This window comes from Euprymna scolopes, chromosome 41 (genome assembly GCF_053919585.1).
Source record: "Euprymna scolopes isolate OS-2025 chromosome 41, ASM5391958v1, whole genome shotgun sequence".
Lineage (NCBI taxonomy): Eukaryota > Metazoa > Mollusca > Cephalopoda > Sepiida > Sepiolidae > Euprymna > Euprymna scolopes.
In genome coordinates, this window is record NC_136522.1 from 3,907,738 (window position 1) to 3,932,091 (window position 24,354).

A 24,354-nucleotide genomic window follows, 5' to 3' on the forward strand; every position below is an offset into this window, starting at 1 on the left:
CCTTCACCGGTGCCAAGAAACCTTAAAGACGCGCCAACAATCGGGTAATCGTTAAATTCCAGCATCTTTCTTTTTTTATCATATTTCGAGAAGATCGATTGATTTGGCCGGATGAGCGCGTAATACGTGAAGACAGCCGTCAGGATGAACGCAACGAAAAGCAGAAAAATCGCCATTGTCGTAGATATCAGCAACACAAATGACCGCCGATATAAGGGTTAACAACAACAACAAAAGTGGCAGATAAAAACGGGTGTTAAAGTCATGTGTTGCCAATTGAGATTTTCAAAACCCGCTAGATTTGGGGCCATAAAATCTCCAGAAAATCGCTAGATTTTTTACTTTTTGTAACCGGGATTTTGAAAACCCACTAGATTAACAAAAAATAAATTTCCAAAACCAAAACAACAAAAAGAGAGTACGGAGCGTGCTTTTTTAGACATGAATTTCAAGTTAAATTTAAATTTTTACGGTATCTTTTGTTTATTTATTATTGTTAGGTAAAAGTTAAGAATAGTTACCAAAAAAGCCCATCCTCCCACGTTAAGAATAGATTTCTAAATAATCAATAATAACGTTATTATTTCAGTGCAATCAGTATTTTGCACAAGTACCAAACATTTACGAATATAAAAATATTACGAGCGCGCGCATTCAATATAAACTATAAGTTTCAAATTATATTCGTTGTCGAATAATAAATTGTTGTAAATTCTAATTTGCAGAGTTTAGATTTTTTTTAAAAATTCAATTTTTTAATTAGCTCCCAAAATTTTATCATATACTTTTTTCGCAGCAGTAACAGGATAAAATATTAATTATGGAAATATGTGCAGATTTTTCATTTTGCGAATATTAATATGTCTGATTTTTGCGCGCCCCAACAGCACACCCGCCCCCCCCCTGCTTGCGCCCCCAATGTAAACAGTAAAATCTTCGAAAAATGTTAAATAGTGTTCTAATCGGTAAATCTCGTTGCGTTACTCACGGAAAAACGGTTAACTAAACTGCAGAAGCACCTATTAAGCCACATAAGTTCCATAATTGAATCTCCCTCCCGCAAAAAAAAAAGAACGAAAAACAAAAAGTCAGATCGAGCGTACCGGAAAACGAAATGAGACCTCATTTGATCTCATTTCGTTTTCCGGTACGCTCGATCTGACTTTTTGATCACCCGTCGTCTGGTCGGCCATATCAAGGAATTGGTAAAATCCATTGAAAGCGGTCGGTGGTTCTATGAGAAAATAAAGCTGTATATGCATTATAAATGTTTCTTTTCTGTGTCTTATGTTATACATTAGTACATTAGGGGTCATTTCGAGTTAAAAGTTTATTTACTGCACTCATCTGGACTAAAGAAAATCATGATTTAAATGTGTATGTCTCGTCTAAATAACTAATGATGAATATGTAATATGGCCGACAAGACGGGTGATCAAAAAATCAGATCGAACGTACCGGAAAACGAAATGAGACTAACGAAATGAGACCTCATTTGATCTCATTTCGTTTTCCGGTACGCTCGATCTGATTTTTTGATCACCCGTCTTGTCGGCCATATTAGATATTCATCATTAGTTATTTAGACGAGACATACACCATTTAAATCATGATTTTCTTTAGTCCAGATGAGTGCAGTAAATAAACTTTTAACTCGAAATGACCCCTAATGTACTAATGTATAACGTAAGACACAGAAAAGAAACATTTATAATGCGTACACAGCTTTATTTTCTCATAGAACCACCGACCGCTTTCAATGGATTTTACCAAAATGTTTGGTGCTTATGTTTTTGTAAACCGCATTAAAAACTATGTGAGACAAAAAAAAAAGTCCCCCAATTTGTTGTACTTTTCTTTAATTGTGAGTCATTAGAAAATGTCAGTCCGTAATTTTTTCCTCCGAAAAAGTGCTATAATGTACTTTTTGAAAATTCTATGTTCCAGGAAAGAAAAAAAAAAACAATTAAATTACCCCCTCCTCCCGAACTTGGTGTGCTTTCCTTTTCTTGTTTTATTTCTTTTTCATCTAATTTTAAATTTTCCGCGGAAGATTTGTACGGAAGGCAGTTTGCTAGATGAAGCAAGCCGTCGTTTATGCTGCCGCACGCGCGTAGCGTAAACTGAAGCTGTAAAATGTCGGAAAGTAGTTTGTGGGTTCAGGGGTTAATACCATGCAAACGGTAAATTTGCCCCCGGTTTGAGTATCAGGTTCGTTGTCAGCGACCTCGATTACTTTTAAAAAACCAAATTAGAGTGGTCGGTGTTCTGTTGTAACGTATCTGAATATTTACCAGGAAAAGTTTGTTTACATGTTTTACAAACTTTAAATGGGCAAAATATAATCACATAATTATTGAAAATGTGATCATGTGATTAAAATTTAATTTAAATTAACCATGTTGTTTAACAAATTAAAAAAATGTCATGAAAGATGAAGTTTTAAAATGATTAAATGTTTTATTTTATTTAAAACTAGCGGGGGTACCCGGCGTTGCCCGAGTGTTTGTTTCCGGGACGGGGGGGATGGAGTTTTAAAAAATGTTATGGTAGTTAAGTAGGAAGGATCAAACCCGGAGTCATGAGTAAAAGTAGGAAAATAAAGTGTGAAAAAAAACAAAAAAAAAAAAACATCTGCAACGTTAACAGTTCGGCCACCAAGAAAAGTCCATTCCAGTTGTTTAGGAAAAAAAAAAAAAAAAAAAAAACGACTACGGTAGGTCGGCGCGAACGTGAAAATATAATGTGAATTGTCCAGCACGCTAACCACTACGCCACAGAGCACTGGAGCTTAGTTTAGTGATTTTAAATAACTTCACATGAAAGAACTACGAAGCCAAACCGGTGTTCTCTTCTCAACTGTTCCTTGTGAACGATCCCCAAACGGTGTTAAGTGGTGGCAGGGGGAGGAGGAATTTATTAGAGAGAAAATATTTTACCACTTCCATTGATCTTAACCGATTTTGGCCGTGACTTCTCAGCAGAAAAAGTATAGAAATCTAAGATTATCGAGGAATTTGAGAAATAATAAGCCTATAACACACCTCAGATATTGTTCTGCCGTTTGTGCATATTATATTTGCATGAAATATCTTGATTTTTAATCCTATTAATGTCAAAATCAGACGAGAAAAAATGAGTTCATTTTATTTATATAGAGATTAAAAACATTGCCCAATAAAAATGAAATTTTGGGAACTTATGTATTTTTGGTGCCGTGCTGAAATAATAACGTTATTATTTTGAAAACCATTCTTAATGAGGAGCTGAGGGTGTTTTATAACTAACGATATTGTGAAACTGGAATTTAAACTGAAAAAAAAAACTATAAAAAATAGCATGGTAGCATCTGCCCTCCTATATGTCCGAGAACAATATCTACTGTAAAATTAAACCAAAATTTGGTGCTTATGTATTTTTGATACCATGCTATTTTTAAATAGTTTTTTGGGTTAAATTAAAGTTTCAAGATATCTTTCTTTTTTTTAACTGTAAGGTGTAAGCACAGAATAGTTACAAAACATCCTCCTGATGTTAAGAATGGCTTTCAAAATAATAACGTTATTATTTCAGCACAGTAACAAAAAATATATAAGTACCCAAAATTTTATTTTCATTGTTCAATGTTTTTAATGTTAAATTATAAAATAAAACATATTTAATCATTGTAATACTTCATCTGGCATTACTTTTTAAATTTGTTAAACAACATGGTTAATTTAAATTAAATTTTAATCACATGATCACATTTTCAATAATTATGTGCTTATATTTTACCCATTTAAAGTTTGTAAAACATGTCAAAAAATCCTTCTGCGTGATACCGGTGTTGATTTTTCAGACTCCCTTTTAGTGATTACCTGGTTTGAGGATATTTGTACAACTAAACAGCAAATCTGCCAAAAACTTTTCTGTATTTCACCTAACAATTTCTTTAATAAAGAAAAAGCATTTATATTTTCGCATTTTCAATTTTGTTAAAAAAGTTTTCTCATAGTAAAAAAAAAGCAAAAACAAAACAATCGAATCTTAATCGGACCTTAATCGCGTTGTTTTTTTTTGGGGGGGGGGTTCAAGTTAAATTCAACTTTTACAATATCTTCTTTTACATAATTTCACGATATCTTTTTTTGTAATAATAAATTGTAAATAATAAATGTTTTTTTAATAATAAATTGTTTTTTAATAATAAATTGTTAGCTGAAAACACAGAATAGTTACAAAACACCCTCCCCTCTCCATGGTAAGAATGACTGAAAAAAACAAATAAGAATAAAAAAAAAAGATTATTTCAACACGTTACTAAAATGCATATGTACCATGAATTTTCTTCAAAAAAAAAACTGTACTTTCACCTAACAATTTATAGTTTTAATAATTAAAAAAAGTTCATGTTAAAAAACAAACAAACAAACAAACAAAAACGTGTGCTGCCAATTTTGTTTTACGAAAAAGATGTTTTGTTAAGGTTCTTTGACTTTTATGTTTCAACTCAAAATGCACCTTCTGGCGAGCAATTTGTTTTAAATTTTAAAAAAATGAGAAATGAATTTAAATTTAAAAAATAGAGGATGTTTTTTTTTTTCACTTATCGATTAGAGTCGTCAAATCTTGGTGGATGAATTGAAATAATTACTGGAAGTAAAAACCGAATAGTCCCGCAGAAACGACTTACAAGAAATATTTTTATTTTATTTAATATTTTTATAATTTGCAATGTTAATTTATTTTAATAACATGAAAACATTCCTCGACTAAAGAAAGACTGTCTGAAAATTTCAATTAAATTGGTCATGTAGAAATATGGTTTTATTGATAATGGACAAACCAAGAATTACATTTATATATATATATATATATATATATATATATATATATATATATATATATATATATATATATATCAAACAATAAAACATGTAAAAAAAATAAACTGCAGTGATGCATCAATTTTTGTCCCAAATATTTTGAATTAGAAAACTTATAGCGTCCACCGGCTGAGAGATTTATGTTATCATTTTTTACTACAGAATAATTTAAAATCAATTATTTCTTAACTTTTACATTTACCAAAGATAAAACCCTAAATTTTATAGAATTAAAAACAAATATAGCGGTGAGAACACCTGGTGCCTGGTGTATTCGTAAATGTGTATTCCAGAATTAATGTGTATTCTGGAATTAAATCTCAATCAATGTTTTTTGCCAGAAAGCGTGACACACAAAAGAACACACACTATTGTATTAATATATAGATGTTGATATATATACATATATATATATAATAATTTTGATTTCGTTTATGAACGTCTCTCTGGAAAGGGATGGGATTCATTTCCAGAGGATTTCCCTTAATCCTGGCTTCAAACCAGGAGCTTCAAAGATCAAGTGTTTTCCTAAGGATGTTGGTGGTACCTATAATTGCAGAGGTTTGAAGGCCACCTAAAACATTAGGGATTTGTAGTATTTTCAATTGTCCTTCCAGACGACTTGATACTATTCCTAGTGTATCAACTATGACCGGGATTATTTGTGTTTTAACCCGTGTATACGCCTTATCTCCAACGCCAATGGAGCATAATTGCTCCACTTCTCATTCTCCTTCTCTCTCACATTCTTGTCCCAGGGTACTGAGAAATCTACTATCTGCCAGTTTTTTTAAACCTTGTCAATGACAACTAAATCCGGACGATTATGTTCCAATTGCTTGGTTGTTATGACACTTTTGTCCCACCATACCTCTACCTTGCCATCCTCACTTCATCAGGCACCTCCTCAAACCATTTTCCAGCACACTTCACCCCAACCCTCTTACACCTCCCAATATATCCAGAGTCCCATGCAATCGTGTCTTTTGCGGTACTCTCTCTGGGCCAGTCCACTACATCCTGCTGCAAGGTTCGCAATTGATTCTGAGGTCTTACCACAAATCCGGCATTCTGCAGTAACTTCCTCTCCTAGAACCGCTTTTTTGAAGAATCGTGTTCTTAATGCCTGCTCTTGTGCTGCACAAACAAAAACTTCAGTACTCTTAGCCAGATACCCAGCTCTAAGCCATTGCCATGATCTTTCATCAGCCACTTCTGCTATATCCTGGAAGAACCTTCTATGCATTTTCTTCCTAGCCAGTTCCTCTGCCCTTTCTCTATCCATACGTTTCACATAATCAGCCTTTGTCTCACATACCTCCACTTCATTGGCCACAACCTTAAGCATCCACTCCTCACTTCTAACCACATGCTCCTTCAACATCTCCTCCGTTCTAACACAATCTTTTACACTTTTCAATCCTCTCCCACCATCTTTCCTCTTTTGATACAGCCTTGCTACGCTACTTCGAATGTGAAATATACCAAACATTTCTAAAACTTTTCTTGTTTTGATATCCATGGCATGTAAATCCTTGTCAGACTATTCTAAAATTCCCGCACTGTATCTCAAAACACTGACTGCCCATGCATTTACTGCTTTCATTAGGTTTCTTCATACAGTTTCGACTTTGCAATTAGTTTCACTAAGATACTCCTTCCTGACTTTTTCTTTCATTTCTCTGTTCATGATGCCTACACCCTCCAGCACTCCCAAATACTTATATCCTCTATCTTCTATTTCTTTCATGATTTCTCCATTTGGCAGCACTATTCCATTCGAATGAACCTTTACTCCTCTTTTCATCACCAGCACCGCACATTTACTAATCCCAAACTCCATCCCAATGTCTTCTGAGTATGTCCCCACAAGTTCTACCAGTCTCTCTATTTCCTTTTCATTTCTACTGAATATTTTCAAATCATCCATAAACAGTAGATGGTTGAGGCGTCTGTCACCAGATCCAAAGTTATACCCCAGTTTTTCTCTCTAATATGATAGTAGTAGTAATAATAATAATAATAATAATAATAATAATAATAATAATAATGATAATAATCTAATATATAAACAGCTATATGTTTGTCTGTTCCAATATTTTCAAACTCTATCTCCTCTGAAACTAAAAGTCACAAAGCGGCGCTAGGGGCCTCAAATGGTTGGATTTTTTACATTCTTTTATGGGTATTTAACCGGTTAAAATAGTTTTTAAGGAGTCAAAAAAAAAATGGGTCAAAATTGAAAAAAATTGTTAAATTTTTTATACATTCATCTTAGTTTATTTTTAATCAGTTCTTATGTGTGTCATGTTGGTACAGTGGTAACGTCACCAGCTTTGAATGCTACAGGTTTGGTTTCGATCCTAGCTGATTGCATGTAAATGCTTCTTTTTTTACATTTGAAATCATGACTATAATAATATATAAGAATTCTGGAATTAAAATTAAAATATCATATAATATTATCATAATAATAACAATCACCAATTTATTTTTAAGTTTTGAAAAGATACGATTTTTACTAGTGGCTTCACTTTTGACAAAATGCTTCGGCAATTTCCAGACTATCTTCTCTTTGTGAAAATGCCTTTTTTTTATTTGAAATTGTTTCATTGTCTGATCTGTTATTTTAGCGTCCTAAATTATCTCTTGCAAAAAATCCTATTTTTGCTTAGTTAATGCTAGTTCCTATTTACAATGCCTCCCCACGGGACAGAGTTAGACACCAGGGTCGTTTTTTAACGTGGAGAAAAGGTACAAAAATAAAAATTGTCTCAGTCGTGGAGGATTTCTCCTCTACTGACAGAGAACAAGAAATTGAAGTGTCGCATCTGAAGAGCAGATCCTACACTTTGATCTTAGTTAATACTAGTTATCTCCCCTACATAATCGCGAACTGCGATATCAGCACCCCCTCCCCCATCCTTTTTTTTAATCCCACACCCCATCCACCCCATCCACCCCATCCACTGGTATGTTGCTTCTTATCGTTTTGACACTTTGACCTTGATGCCATATTTTGGTCTCAGCACCAAAGAAATGTCCGGATGAAGATCTGCTTCCGTCTGTGTTGTCTCAATTCGAAATCTTCGGAATATCCAAGACAATAAAGTCTTCTCTTCTGCGATCGCAAATTTCTGACCTGCAAAAAATACTTTTCAAATTAGACACGAACACATTTTTATACTTATCGGCATTTTCTTTAATAATTACAAGAAACCTTCTCAACCACTAACAGCCATGACTAATGATACATTACCTAAAAGTACTTAATTCAAACTCTTTTTTTTTTTACATGGGGGTCACCACTTATCAAGGCCTGAAGGCCACTCAGGGATAAGGGTTATTGCATGAACAGTAATCAATGAGATAGTATTGTAGTAATCATTAGTATTAGGGGTTTTGATAGAGTGCCTTACTTAAGGGGGCAGTTTGTCAGGAGTTTGTTTATGTTGGACTTGAAGACGTCCATGTTGTAGTGAGGTGGGAAACAGGCAAGCGGTAGAGAGTTCCACTAGCGTGCAGCTCTAAGAAAGAAACTTTGCTCATGGAATCTACGTTTGGACTTAGGCACAGATAAAGAGGTGGGAAAATTATTGACAGTAGTTTCAGCCAGACAGGTGTTTCTCGTGAAAGATTGGCGAGGGGGGGGGGCGAGAAATTGGAGCTCAGACGAGCACCTGCCATGGAAATAACGATAAAACAAACACAGGCTTGCAACGTCTCTCCTGTGGGAGATTCAAACTCTTTTTTTTTTTTTTACACAGGAATCACCGCTTATCAAGACCCAGAGGCCACTCGAGGATAAGGGTTAATGGGTATACATTAGTCAATGCGATTATAGCATAGTAAACATAAGTAGTGGGAATTTTGTAAATTGGATTATTTAGGGGAATGGTTCATCAAGAACTTGTTTACATTGGACTTGAAGACAATCAGGTTGTAGTCAGCTGGAAAGCAGGCAGAGAGTTCTAAGTAATGCCTGTGCTTGAAGCTTTTTATAGTGAGGAAAGACTTTGCACCGAGACAATCCCACTTTCTAAACAACTGCCACATTGAACCAAAAAGAAGAGCAAGTCAACATCATTGGAAGCAGCAGTCGCCGCAGGTTTTATATCAGGGTTTTCCTTCTCCTAGAGAGGTTGCCTTCACTATGGCTTACGGGAGCCCTCTTCACCCACCATGCCATTTGATCCATGACTGGAACTTAGGTTGCTGGGCACCAGAGCATACTCCACACACCAGTGCCCAACATACATACATACATTTAAACAGACAGGTGAGATTTATATCATAAATTACATTTAATTTTTTAAAAAATCCAAATACAGACAAATTGTTGTGATATATGTACTCGACGTGCAACAAAGATGTCATATTCCAAACATCACGTAAATTAAATTATATGAAATAGTGAGATAGGATAGGATAGCTGCCACTTCGCTTTAAAAGTCAAGGACGACAACTCAATTTGTCTATCAAGATTTTGTTTGTATTCGAAATAATTAAAAATTTTTAATTGGTAAAAATTGTACTTTATTTTCGCAGTTAAAAAAAAAAACTACTTAATCAATTTCCTGGCTAGTCAGACTCAAACATTCTGAGTCTAAGTTTGAAAATCTAACAGACCTTATTTTAGAAATTAGGTATGATATTTACTTACCGATGCAATTCCGTCGTCCTGCTGAGAATGGTATAAACGCAAATGAATGTCTGTCTCTTGTATTTTCCGGCAAGAATCGATCCGGGTCGTAAACCAATGGATCTGGAAAATTGTCCGGATCTCGATGTAAACATCCAATGAATAAAGTTACGATATACTTGGGCGGAATTATGTAACCATCTATAAATGAAGAATAAAAATATAGAATTATTAAATGACAATTTTTTCATCTCACCCTGTATTTTGAACAATTATTCCTATATAGTCTAATCAATGACAATGTTTGATGTCAGGGATCAAGGGAGAAAGGGCTCTTTTTGCTTTTAGTTGAACGAGGAAAGACATGTTTTTTGTGCTGTCCCCTAAAACGAGAAAATGAATCCTGTTTATCTCCTCCAGTAACAAGATTTCTCATCTCTGTTTTGAACCGTTGTTGTTAAGCAATCCAGTACTATTCAGCAATGCATTTTGAGGGTATTGGCAATGATCCTGTTGTCATAAGTTGAATCGGTAGAGAGCATGAGTTGCACAGTGGCGCATCTTCGATCTCGCTTGTGGAACATTGTGTCACTTTCAGACATGTTAGAAGGCTCCTATCGATCATGTGATTTGTACACAACTGGCCAGCTAATAGATGGTCTACAGCGAAAAGAGAAAACCGGTTTTCATTAAACGGAAATGGATTCATGTTGTCTTTTCTAAGGCAACAGTTTTATCATTCCACCCTCTATTTTGAACCGTGGTCATTAAGTGGACAAAATTGCTGCTTCTTTTTTGAGTACTTTTTTTTTACATAGGCATCACCACTTATCAAGGCCTAGAGGCCACTCGATGATAAGAGTTAAAGAGTGTACAGTAGTCAATTGGACAATATAGTAAACAATAGTAATGGAAATTCGGTAAATTTGTGAACTTAAGTGGAACGGCTCATCAAAAATTTGTTTAAATTGGACTTGAAGACAATCAGATTGTAGTCAGCTGGAAAGCAGGAGAACAGAAGACAGTTCCACAGGTGTGCAGTTCTACGAAAGAAACTTTGTTCATTGAATCTACGTTTAGGTTTAGGCACAGATAAAGAGTGGGGGGGAATTATTGATAAACGAATGTTTCTTGTGGAAGTTTGGCAAGGGGGGGACCATAGATTGAAGCTCAGTTGAGCACTTGTCATGAAAATAACGATAAAGCAGAGACAAACTCGCAACATCTCTTCTGTGAGAAAGAGGTTGCAGGGAAGAGAAAAGGACATCCCCCACTAAGCCATGGAGCTTACTTTGAACTCTATCAAGGCAGGATGAGTCCTTTCTAGCAGCTCCTTCCCAGATGTGGCAACAGTACTCCATCGGCTCTTATATAGATAGAGAATTGCATCAGCAGTGAGATATCTACTGGAAGGATCCTACCATTTTTCCAGCGGCCTTAGTACTTATATCAACCGTCTATAGACTAAGAACAATATATAAATACATACATACATACACATATATATATATAGTTAAATAAAGCATTTGTTCGTTATCCATACATACATACACACAAACATATCTATATATATATATATATATATATATATATATATATATATATATATATATATATTTTACAGTGATCACCACTTATCAAGGCCCGGAAGCCACTCAGGGATAAGGGTTATTGCAAGTACATTACGTTAGTGTGGAGATTTGATGAAATGTTTAATTAAGGGGGTGGTTCATTAGGAATTTGTTAACATTGGACTTGAAGACATCCAAGTTGTAGTCCGGAGGGAAGCAGGCAGACGGAACAGAGTTCCACAGGCGTGCAGTTCTAAGAAAGAAGCTTTATTCATGGAATCCGCGTTTTGATTTAGGCACAGATATAGAGTGGGGGAAATTTTTCACAGTGGATTCAGCTAGACGGGTGTTTTTCGTGAAAGATTGGCGAGGGGGGACCAGAGATTGGAGTTCAGACGAGCACCTGCCATGGAAATAACGATAAAACAAGGATAGGCTCACAACGTCTCTTCTTTGGGAGAGAGGTTGCAGTCTATTTTGTACTCTGTCAAGGCAGGATAGGCTGTTTTTAGCAGCTCCTGCCCAGATATGGCAACAGTATTCCATCCTATGGCAACAGTATTCCATCCTTGGACGTACTTGACTATATATATATATATATATATATATATATATATATATATATATATATATATATATATATATAGTTAAATAAAGCATTTGTTTGTTATCCTGATGCTTTTAAATCGTTTAAGATAAACCAGACTATATTAATAAAGGAAATCCAAAACTATATTAGCAATGTATAAAATGTATTTATAATTGCATATAATAAATTTATATATTATAAAAAAAAAAATATTAAAAAAAAATGTATATATGTAAAAATATTTTTAACCTTTATATATCTAATTTTAAATAAATAAGAATGTAAATATACTAAATACTAATCATAGTGGGGGTGATAAGTAGTTAAATGGATTAATCCTAATCTTATAAATACAAGACTGATAAATTAAAAAATTAAAAATGTATCCATTTTAAATGTGGAAATTGATGGATCGCACAGGTAAGAAATTCATTTTTATAGTATGAAAAGGTTAGTAATTGCAATTAAGAATAGGAAATTGGATCAAATGTTTGTAACATGTCTTCTTCCTAAGATTAAGGGTGGTGGTGTTTGATCAACACCGCTGGGGAGCCATGATGTAATATACTGTTTTGTTTTTAAATCCCCGAAACAGTGTTTCATGGTAAACAACTGATGATCCCTTGAAAAATAAATTATTGGTATTATAGTAAATTCGAGAGCGAGTTGATGCAGTGATTGCAGGTGATTAAATGACTTACTGACTAGATGGTTTTCTAACGAATGATAAAAAATATTTTTTTGTATAGTTTTAAAGGTTAAAAACTTCAAAGACTATATATATATATATATATATACTGTGTGTGCAAAATCAAGACTTAAAGACAAGGTGTTGATGGTAACAAAAAGTGTATTTCATTTTACATTACAATTGTTTCAATGTCCAGTTCGATAATTTCAAGCATTATATCGTTTGAAAATTTTCAAAAACCAGCATTTCTTCAGACTTTATGAATAAACACACTTTTGGTAATGTAACATTTTTTGAATAGAAAGAAAAAAGGGGTGGGGGGGAATCCCTAACGGGAAAAGCATGCGAGAAACATTTACCTTGGTTGTGGTTACGGAAAATCCTATTTAAATATTTTGCACACATATTAATGCTCAATTATGAAATGTGATAATTTTGTAGCTTAATCCTTAAGTCAACCATTTTTGGCTTAAAACCTATTGGTATATGAAAATTTACTGAATTACACGAGCTCAGTATATTACATATAAGTTTATATATATATATATATATATATATATATATATATATATATATATATATATATACAGTGTATCACAAAAGTGAGTACACCCCCTCATATTTCTTCAAATATTTAAGTATATCTCTTTATGGGACAACATTGAAAAAATAATTTTTTGACACAATAAAAATTAATCTGTCTGCAGCATATATAACAGAGTTAATTTATTTTCCCCTCAAAATAACTCAAAATAAAAAGCCATTAAAAGCTAAATTCCTGGCAACAAATGAAGCACTCATGCAGCCCCAGACCATGACATTCCCTCCATCATGCTTGACTGGAGGCATGACACACTTATCTTTGTACTCCTCAAATTGGTGTGCATGGCTATCACCCCAGGAGGAAGCCTTTTTTGAAGGCAATACACAAGCAAGCTCGCAAACAGTTTGCTGAAGACATGTCAGTAAAGCCCATAGATTACTGGAACCAGACGAAATTTAATTTGTTTGGTTCTGATGGCCTTAAGCACGTGTGGCGGCGACCAGAAATATATCGGAGAAATGAATGACACCAAAATCATCATGAATGATAATCAGTAGCAATTAGCAGCAGCAGCAGCAGCAAAAAGTGATGGTGACTAATTGGTTTACGACATGAACTGACAACCTGAGTGTGCCAAGTTTGAATCCAGTTTATTCCACAGAGACACTTTCACTTATCGATGCTGGCAACCTTCATGTGGTCTCTCCCATCTTTCTAGAAAAAATTCTAACTAGAAAGATATGGAGGAAATGAATGCCAAGGCTTGCTTTTTTTTCTGTTGTTCTTGGCCTTTGGGCTGGGATCAAAGTGTTTGACCTTGTGCCTAAATTTTTTTGTTCATTTTCCCAATTGTATTTTTTTCCTGTTAATAAAAAATTTAATATCTCAAGGTGTAGTATCTGTTCTGATGCTACACTTAAGGTAATTTGTCTCGGTCAATAGAGGGGGAACCCTCTATACTGAGACAATTATTATTTTTGGTCCCAACCATAGTGCCCCTTTTGCCTTTTTTCGGGGAGCTGGTTTAACCCCACATTAAAAACGACCTTGTGTCACATTTTGGTTTGGTGGGAAAGCAAATAAATACTTATACTATCTGATCCATTCGAAATGAATGACAACATCGATCAGCCACAGGTAATAGATTTTTGTAAAAAATATCGACTCTTGATTGGATAAGACATGGAAATCTTATTTCAACTAATCAGGAACGCAAAAATAGACACCTCTGCATATTTAAAATATTGGCAACTTTCATGTGGTCCCTCTCGTAAGTACCCGATGTCCTTCTAGAAAGAATTCTTAACAGGAAGATATCAGGGAAATGAACGCCAACTGTTACATTGTCGTATCATAAAATGAGCGTTTGTTGTATATTGGTTGAAATTGGAATGGAGATGATATATTAAAACGTGTCTATTTATAAAAGATTGTGTGTTTGATTATCTTATCAGAGTTAATGACGTTGTGTGTGTGATCATCTAGTGGTCTTTTTATTACATATGTGCATATGCTGTTAAGAGTGAATATGTGTGTGACATGTCATTTGAACATACCTTCTGCCATTTTGTTGGTCCATCTGGAAATTTTCGTCTGGGAGGGAGACTTGATACCTGTTTTTGGGGACGAAGATTTATTTCACACCAAGACAAGAAATCGGTTCTATAGTTTTTTCATTCACCTTCCAGTTTGTTCACAGATGTAAGGAAAATGAATTTGGCCTGTGGTTTCTTCTTCTAGGTCTTATTTCTACCACGTCAGCGTTCGTTCCCCACCCCCAGCGAAGGGGAGGAGACAACGGCAAAGCCGTCCGCTCTCGTCCAAGTCGCAACCAAATCTCGATTCAGCTAACCTGATCACATGACTCACACGCAATCCAATCAGCTGATCATGACTTCTGGTCAACGTGTCTACACTGTAATTCACACTCCCCCTCCTCTCTCTCCCTTTCTCTCTCTCTATCCATTCTCTAACACAACAAAATCATCACAAATGATGCTCAGCAATAATCAAAAATGCCTTTTGGCTGGGAGCAAAGTGTAGTATCTGTTTTGATACTACACTTCACCTTTTCTGTCCTCGATCAGTGGAGGAGAAATCCTCCTAGACTGAGACAATTTTTATTTTTGTTCCTATCCAAACTTGCGTATAACTCTGCCCTCGTGGGGAAGCAAGTAAATAGGAATAAAAACCAACAGCAGCAAAAAGTTAACAGCATGGACTGATAATCTGGCTGTACCACATTCGAATCCAGTTCGTTCTATGGAAACACTTTTACTCAGAGATGTTGGCAACCTTCATGTGGTTCCCTACTATCTTTCTAGAAAGAATTCTAACTAGAAAGATATCAGGCAAATGATTGCCAGCAATAATTATCAAATCCGTTTTCCATCATTTCACTTATCAATGCTGGCAATCCTCATCCCACTCTCCTCCTCCTCCTCCTCTACAACAAAGAAGTGATGATGGCTCAGTGGTTAACGATGTGGACTGACAACCTTCATGTGCCAAGTTCGAACCACATTATCTCCCACAGAGAACTATATAGGCAAGTGACCTACACAAACTATATAGGACAGTGACCTACACAAACTATATAGGCAAGCGACCTACACAAACTATATAAGCAAGTGACCTACACAAACTATATAAGCAAGTGACCTACACAAACTATATAGGCAAGTGACCTACACAAGCTATATAGGCAAGTGACCTACACAAGCTATATAGGCAAGTGACCTACACAAACTATATAGGCAAGTGACCTACACAAACTATATAGGCAAGCGACCTACACTAACTATATAAGCAAGTGACCTACACAAACTATATAGGCAAGTGACCTACACAAACTATGTAGGCAAGCGACCTACACAAGCTATATATAGGCAAGCGACCTACACAAACTATATAAGCAAGTGACCTACACAAACTATATAGGCAAGTGATCTATTTGGCGTATATAGGCAAGTGACCTACACAAACTATATAGGCAAGTGACCTACACAAACTATATAGGCAAGCGACCTACACAAACTATATAAGCAAGTGACCTACACAAACTATATAGGCAAGCGACCTACACAAACTGTATAGGCAAGCGACCTACACAAGCTATATATAGGCAAGCGACCTATACAAACTATATAAGCAAGTGACCTACACAAACTATATAGGCAAGTGACCTACAAAACTATATGGGCAAGTGATCTATTTGGCCTATATAGGCAAGTGACCTACACAAACTATATAGGCAAGCGACCTACACAAGCTATATATAGGCAAGCGACCTACACAAACTATATAGGCAAGCGACCTACACAAACTATATAGGCAAGTGACCTACACAAACTATATAGGCAAGCGATCTACACAAGCTATATATAGGCAAGTGACCTACACAAACTATATAGGCAAGTGACCTACACAAACTATATAGGCAAGTGACCTACACAAACTTTATATGCGCAAGCGACCTACACAAGCTGGAGGTATTTAACCATCCTGCATGTCCTCTGGCAACAGTTTATCCCCAATAATACAGTCCACACACGCCGCAAGATCCACTTCCTCCAAAAATCTCTCCTTGCCTGATACTTTTGTTGGTTCGGCCACATCCTTCATCAACACCCAGTTTACTTCATCCATAAATTCATCAGTCCAACACCACCATTCTGGAAGAAAAGTCGCTGTGGCCAACATAGCTTGAAACCATGAAGCAGGATGCTTCTCTTTCTGGGTTCTCACCTTTACGGAATCCTTCACTGGAACCAGGAATGACTTGCTTTTATAGCAGAAGCAGCCTTGAATTGCCATGCCTAGTTAGCTAGTATTCAGGATGTGGTGAACTTGTTAGAAAGAGCCAACGAAACTGACACAGGGTGAATGCCGCAACCATGATCAAGCTCAACTAAAACTTTCAAATTTTAATTATGTTTCTTCAGAAGTTGAAATGTAAAAATAATTTATATATTTTTTATTAAAAAAATATGGTTTGTCCACTCCATTTAGATAAGCGTTCAAATTTCAGCTGCTCGTACCCAGCCCAGGTAATTAATTCTCTGGAAGAAATTGATGACACCAAACCGTTAATTATGCCGAATCCAAACTGAAATCTCAAAACCTCAATGAAAGACACGTCCATACGTGTTTAACTGAGGTGATCTGCTTAGAGGTTTTAAACTGACTAGGATGTAACAGCAATGCCAGAAAACTATGTTAGAACTGGAAATGTTTTCTCAATTATTTAATCATTTCTCTCTGATAGGCTCATAAGAGTAGTGGTGGTTGATGGGCAGAAATCAGAGGACCACAGTATTAATGCTGGAGTCCCTCAGGGGTCCATCTTGGGCCCAACTCTTTTCCTGATCTACATCAATGATCTCCCAAAACACATACTTAAATCATTTGTTGACATCTATGCTGATGACACGACTATCTATGACAACACATCAAAGGCCGTAAACAACAAAGTTCTCTCTGATTCTCTCTCCTCTGATCTTGAGCGTGTGGTACAGTGGGGGAAGAGGTGGCTGGTTACTTTTAATGCATCTAAAACCAAGCTCCTATCTTTACATCATCAACATTCTGATCCCCATCTGGCATCAATTGAAATGGATTGCTCTCGTCTAGGGGAGGCTCCATGTTTTGATAAGCTTCTGGAATTGACCTTTACTCCTGAACTGAAATGGAACACGTACATCAAGTCTGTTGCCAAGGTCGCTGGAAAAATGGTGGGATCCTTCTACCGCTCCAGAAAATATCTCACTACTTATGCAATTCTCTATCTATATAAAAGCTAAGTACGTCCAAGGATCGAGTACTGCTGCCACATCTGGCCAGGAGCTGCTAAAAACAGCCTATCCTGCCTTGACAGGGTACAAAATAAACTTTGTGGTCTAGTGGGGGATGCCCTTTTCTCTTCCCTGCAACCTCTCTCCCACAGAAGAGACGTTGCGAGCCTGTCTTCATTCTTTATCTGTGTCTAAATCAAAACGTAGATTCCATGAACAAAGCTTTTTCCTTAGAAGTGCACACCTGTGGAACTCTCTTCCGTTTGCCTGTTTCCCACCTGCCTACAACTTGGATGTCTTCAAGTCCAACATAAACAAATTCCTGATAAACCGCCCCCTTAAGTAAGACACTTTATAAAATCTCCATTACTAACGATTGCTATGATATTATCCCATTGAGTAGTGTACACGCAATAACCCTTATCCCCGAATGGCTTCTGGGCTGTGATAAGTGGTAACTACTATGTAAAAAAAAAAAGCAACTTCATTACAATGATGCTGTGACCAGGATTTCATTGTCATATGCAAGATTTTATAAAAATCTGTCTAACACAGCTCTGAAAGCGTCTGTCTTAATAATACCTTTCCACTTTTACTCATCTCCCCGCGAGTTCAGAAGATCTAGTTGTTGCTTAAAAGGCTTTTATTGTGAAATCAGCAAAAAACATCTGTAATTGCGATAATCATTCTTGTTAGCTCCATGTATCAAGTTCCTTCATGCCTTCTCTGGAGTGATTTCCATAAAAAAAGAAAAATAAATAAAAATAAATACAATTATAAAGCTTAAAAGAATCTATTTGGAATTGGACATTTTTCTGATTTCAATACTGATTCTGATATATCAAAATTCTTTTCAGTTTTTGATTGCAATTAACATCCCAACGCTAGTTAAGAATTTAACGAAAGAAACATTAATCGATCATTTCAGTTAATGGAATGAAATTCTTCATATTTACCGATTTCAAGTTCTTCTGTTGTCCTTCGTCCAATAAATGGAACAGACGGGTAAATTCTCTGACTTTCCTGTAAATAAACAAATGATGTATTAAAAATGTATTTTAAATGTATAAAGAATGTATTAAAAATGTATTTAAGATGTATTAAAAATATATTAAAAATGAATTTAAAATGTATTAAAAATGTATTAAAAATGTATAACAAATGTATAACAAATGTATTAAAAATGTATTAAAAATGTATTAAAAATGTATTTAAAATGTATAAAAATATATTAAAACTGTATTAAAAATGTATTAAAATGTATTAAAAATGTATTTAAAATGTATTAAAAATGTATTTAAAATGTATAAAAAATGTATTAAAAATGTCTGAAAAATGTATTATAAATGTATAAAAAAATTTTTAAATGTGTTTAAAATGTATTAAAAATGTATTAAAAATGTATTTATAATGTATTAAAAATGTATTAAAAAGGTATTAAAAATGTATTAAAAATTTATTAAAAAGGTATCAAAAATGTATTTAAAATGTATTAAAATGTATTAAAAATGTATTTAAAATATATTTAAAATGTATTAAAATGTATTTAAAATGTATTAAAATGTATTAAAAATACATTTAAAATGTATTTAGAATGTATTTAAAATGTATTTAAAGTGTATTCAAAATTTATTAAAAATCTCTCAAAAATGTATTTAAAATGTATTAAAAATGTATTAAAATGTATTAAAAATGTATTAAAATGTATTAAAAATGTATTAAAATGTATTTAAAATGAATTAAAAATGTATTAAAAATGTATTAAAATGTATTAAAAATGTATTAAAAATGTATTTAAAATGTATTAAAAATGCATTAAAATGTATTAAAAATGTATTTTAAATGTATTAAAAATGCATTAAAATGTATTTAGAATGAATTAAAAATGTATTGAAATGTATGAAAATGTATTTAAAATGTATTAAAAATGCATTAAGATGTATTAAAAATGTATTTAAAATGTATTTAAAATGTATATAAATGCATTAAAATGTATTTAAAATGAATTAAAAATGTATTAAAAATGTATTAAAAATTCATTAAAATGCATTGAAAATGTATTAAAAAGTTCTTCTTTTTACATAATCAGTGACATACACAAGGCGCCCTTAATAAGTTTCATGAAACTGTAATCCTCTTTTAAGTAATCTCCTCCAGCTGCAAAGCACTTGTTGCACCTATCCAAACAACATCTAGAAAGCCTCATGGAGGTCCTCTTTTATGAGCGTGTCAATGACCCTCGTGACAGACTCTTTTATCTCAACTGTCTCATAAAGGCAGCAGCTAAGGTTTTCCGTAAGCTCAGGGAATAACTAAAAGTCACATGGAGCAAGGTTTGGACTATAGGGAGGGTGAGGAACTGTATTGATGTCCATCTTGGTCAAATAGTCTGATCTTTTCTGAGCACCCTTTATTTACTTATTAGAGGCAGCATACACTTGTTCTGTCAGCCGTAACTGGATAGAAGTCCTAAGTAATTCACAATTGTAATAAAATAAAAAACATATTAGATATGATTGAAGCCAAAACAACGCATTATCACAAAATAAACAGATATTTATTTTGTTTGAAATTATATTGGAATTCATAAATATATTTCGAAGGAAACCTTCATCTTCAGTATGTCATTTTTTTTTTTTTTTTTTGTCATGTTGTTGGAGCATAAAATCAGTAGAAGTCCGTTTGTTGTTTTTACGGTAGTCTTTTTAAATGTCGGAACGGTGCGTTGGTCACACAGAATTCACGTTAGGGTTTGTGTTCCGTGACAGAAGCACTGGTTGAGTTTGAATAAGATTCACAATTGTATTTTTTGATTACCCATACTAGGAATTGAACCTTCAACCTTCAGATTATCACTTTTACAGTTGATTTTTTCAAGTACTCTAACCACTGCGCCACAGGTCCTTGCAGGCAGTTCTACTACAAATTTTAGGAGTCTTTAGAAACGTAATATTATCTGAAATGTGAACAATGCTGGTACTAACAACAGCACACAGTCATTAGCTTTACGGACTTTGCAGCAACATTTGACTTAGTGAACTGAAGTGAACTTCCGCCAAAGCTGTTTAACCTCATTCAAATATATTACTGCTCCACAGGCAAAAAAATGTACTGCGAATCCGAGTTCTTTGTTGTTGTTTTTTTTAAACATTAAAGTTAAACAACTTGTCGGTTATAGTCAAGATTGTTTGCTATGTTTGACTTCCAATGACGAGCAAGATATGGTTTCTTTCTGCAAGATATGGTTTCTTTCTTCGTTTCAGATAACATGAAAGCCAATCCTTTTTTCCTCATGTTAAGGAATGGCTTTCTTGTGTGCTTGACCATTTTTAAATATCCAGCAAAATGGACAGCAGAAACCTGAAGTCAAAGAGCATAGACAAAAAAACAAAAAGCATATCTGAGAAAATTGACCAAGTCCTATCTGCTTATCCTTCAGCTAACATTCACGTATGTGGAGACTTCAATGTTCACAACGTCGAATGGTTGACCCACTCAAACAAGACCGATGATGAGGGGAGGTTCTGTCATGATTTCTCCATTGCCTATGACCTCACTCAGATTGTTCAGGAACCCACCCGTGTGCCCGACAATGACGGCCAGTATGCGCGCCTACTAGATCTTTTTCTCACAACTTGCCCTGAACTATGTTCAGTTTCCGTTCTGTCTCCTCTTGGATCTTCCGACCACTCAGTGGTATCAATTAAGATAAAAATGAAATGTAATAAGTCCTCTGATGTACCTCTTCATCGTACAGTATATCGATACACTATGGCTGACTGGGATAGTTTCCGTACATTTATATAGTATCTTCCTCTGCGTTCCATGTTTAAAAAGAATGTGTCGTCTATAGTATCAGACCTGACAGAATGGTTAATTGTAGGTATAGACAATTTCATACCCTCGAAAAAGTTCCAGCAAAAACCTAACAGTCAGCCATGGTTTTCTCCAGAATGTGCTGCTGCTATTGCGCACAGAAATCACTTTTTCCACTGCTTCCAACGTAATAGATGTATGGAAACTAAAGCCGCTTTCAGGACTGCCAGCAACCATTGTAAGAAAGTAATAAAGAATACAAGAGAGTTGTATGCTCAGTCCGTCAAGTCCAAAGTAGCTGAGCGGCGGCTTGGTTCCCACCAGTTTTGGCAAATTGCAAACAGAATCTTGAACAGAAGTGTGTGCTCCATCCCAACTATCATCAATGGACCTGAGTTAATCTCGTCAGCATCAGACAAAGCCAAACTCTTTGCCAAGAACTTTGCAGCTAATTCTACCCTTTGCGATCAAGGCCGCCAACCCCCAATATTTCCTCCTGTATCTGAAAACACACTATGTGATATACGTATATCTGTACGTGATGTTGCCAAGCTAATCTAAAACCTTGATTCCAGTAAAGCAACTGGCCCGGACGGTAATCCAATTATAGTACTCAAAAAACTTCAACCTGAACTAGCGCCCATACTTACAAAACTATTTAAACGTTGTCTTAAGGAGAATAGTTTCCCATCTCCCTGGAAAATTTCATCAGTATGCCCTGTATTTAAGAATTCAGGTGATCGCTCATCCCCCTCTCAGTACAAACCAATAAGTCTCCTGTGCGTCATGAGTAAGTTGCTGGAATCTGTGTTAAATACAGAAGTAATCAACCATCTCAACAAAAATAACCTTCTTAGTGACACTCAATATGGTTTCCGTTCTGCTAGATCTACAGCAGATGTGCTTACAGTTATATCTCATAGGATTAGCAAATCTCTCGATGGAGGCAACCTTTCTAGGGCAATTGCTCTTGACATATCTAAGGCCTTTGATAGGGTATGGCATAAAGGTTTACTTCATAAGATCTCTAGCTATGGTATAGCTGGAAATGTCTTCTCAATTATTAAATCATTTCTTTCTGATAGGTTCATAAAAGTAGTAGTTGAGGGGCAAAAATCAGAAGTCCACAGTATTAATGCCGGTGTCTCTCAGGGGTCCATCCTGGGCCCAACTCTTTTCCTGATCTACATTAATGATCTTCCAAATCACATCCTTACATCATTTGTAGACATTTATGCTGACGACACTACCATTTATGGTAGCATATCTAAGACAGTAAACGACCAAGTTCTCTCCAATTCTCTCTCCTCTGATCTTGAGCATGTAGTACAATGGGGAAAGGAGTGGCTGGTTACTTTTAATGCATCTAAAACCAAGCTTCTCTCTTTACATCATCAACATTCTGATCCCCATCTGGCATCAATTGAAATGAATGGCTCTCGTCTTCAGGAGGCCTCAAGTTTTGACAAGCTTCTGGGTTTGACCATTACTCCTGATCTTAAATGGAACACGTACATCAAATCTGTTGCCAAGGCCGCTGGAAAAATGGTGGGATCTTTCTATCGATCCGGTAGATATCTCACTGGTGATGCAATTCTCTATCTATATAAGAGCCAGGTACGTCCAAGGATGGAATACTGTTGCCACATCTGGGCAGGAGCTGCTAGAAAGAACTTGTCCTGCCTTGATAGAGTTCAAAATAGACTTCATAGCCTCGTAGGAGATGTCCTTTTCTCTTCCTTGCAACCTCTATCTCACAGAAGAGATGTTGCGAGTTTGTCTCTGATGTATTGTTATTTTCATGGAAAGTGTTCGACTGAGCTTCAATCTATGGTGCCCCCTCGCCAAACTTTCACAAGAAACACTCGTCTAGCTGTAAACACTATCAATAATTCCCCCCACTCTTTATCTGTGCCTAAACCTAAACGTAGATTCCATGAACAAAGCTTCTTTCTTAGAACTGCACGCCTGTGGAATTGTCTTCCGTTTTCCTGCTTTTCGGCTGACTACAATATTGTTGTCTTCAAGTCTAACGTAAATAAGTTCTTGATGAGCCGTTCCATATAAGTTATCAAATTTAACAAATTTTCATTACTAATGATTATTATATTGTCCAATTTCTACTGTACACTCTTTAACCCTTTTCCTTGAGTGGCCTCTTGGCCTTGATAATGTGTTGATACCTATGAAAAAAAGAAAAGAAAGAAAAAGTCCAATGTGAACAAGTTCTAATTGAATCGTCCCCCTAAGTAATCCAAGTTACAAAATTCCCACTGTTTACTATGCTAAAATCACAATGACTAATGTATACCTATTACCCTTATCCTCGAGTGGCCTCTGGGCCTTGATAAGTGGTGACACCCATGTAAAAAAAAAAAAAAAAAAAACAATCTTGACTATTGCCAACATGCCTTACCTTCATCGCCATTTCTAAGTAATCTAACCTTTTCAAATCGTCAGGCGTTGCAGGTCGATCAGAATCACCTGTGAACAAAAAGATTCTCACATCAAAATATTTTCTAACAATTAATTTTTAAAAGTAATTAATTCAAAAGTAATTGATTTTAAGAGGAATGCAATCAAATTTGGTAAATGTCGAAATAAGTACACATTTTAAACATTACGAAAAATGATCCCGTAGATATGCAAGATCTCCACATGGACATCAGCAGTCAGAGATTTTCTATTTTTTTATGGCAGATTTCGAGGAAAGCAAGAGATAAGTCAGTTTGTCATACAGAATTAGTCACACAACTATTCCCCGTTAAAAATTCCGATAAAACTCGATAATTCGATAAATTCTATTTTTATGTATAAGTATTTTTCTACGGGATCTTTTT

The 24,354-nt window shown here is 35.1% G+C and overlaps 1 protein-coding gene across 2 annotated transcripts in view; it reads right to left on the reverse strand.

Annotated features, from left to right (window-relative positions):
* Positions 1–4,426: 4,426 nt before the first annotated feature.
* Positions 4,427–24,354, reverse strand: part of LOC145266309 (cytochrome P450 4V2-like) — a 76,862-nt gene continuing 56,934 nt past the window's right edge. For both annotated transcript variants that reach the window (XM_080121863.1, XM_080121864.1), the window contains 4 exons: positions 23,931–23,998; positions 18,655–18,721; positions 9,532–9,711; positions 4,427–8,010 (listed from right to left, as the gene is read on the reverse strand). In XM_080121863.1, coding sequence (XP_079977989.1) covers positions 7,853–8,010; positions 9,532–9,711; positions 18,655–18,721; positions 23,931–23,998 — 473 coding nt within the window. In that variant the 3' untranslated portion in view covers positions 4,427–7,852. The remainder of the gene's footprint in view (positions 8,011–9,531; positions 9,712–18,654; positions 18,722–23,930; positions 23,999–24,354) is intronic.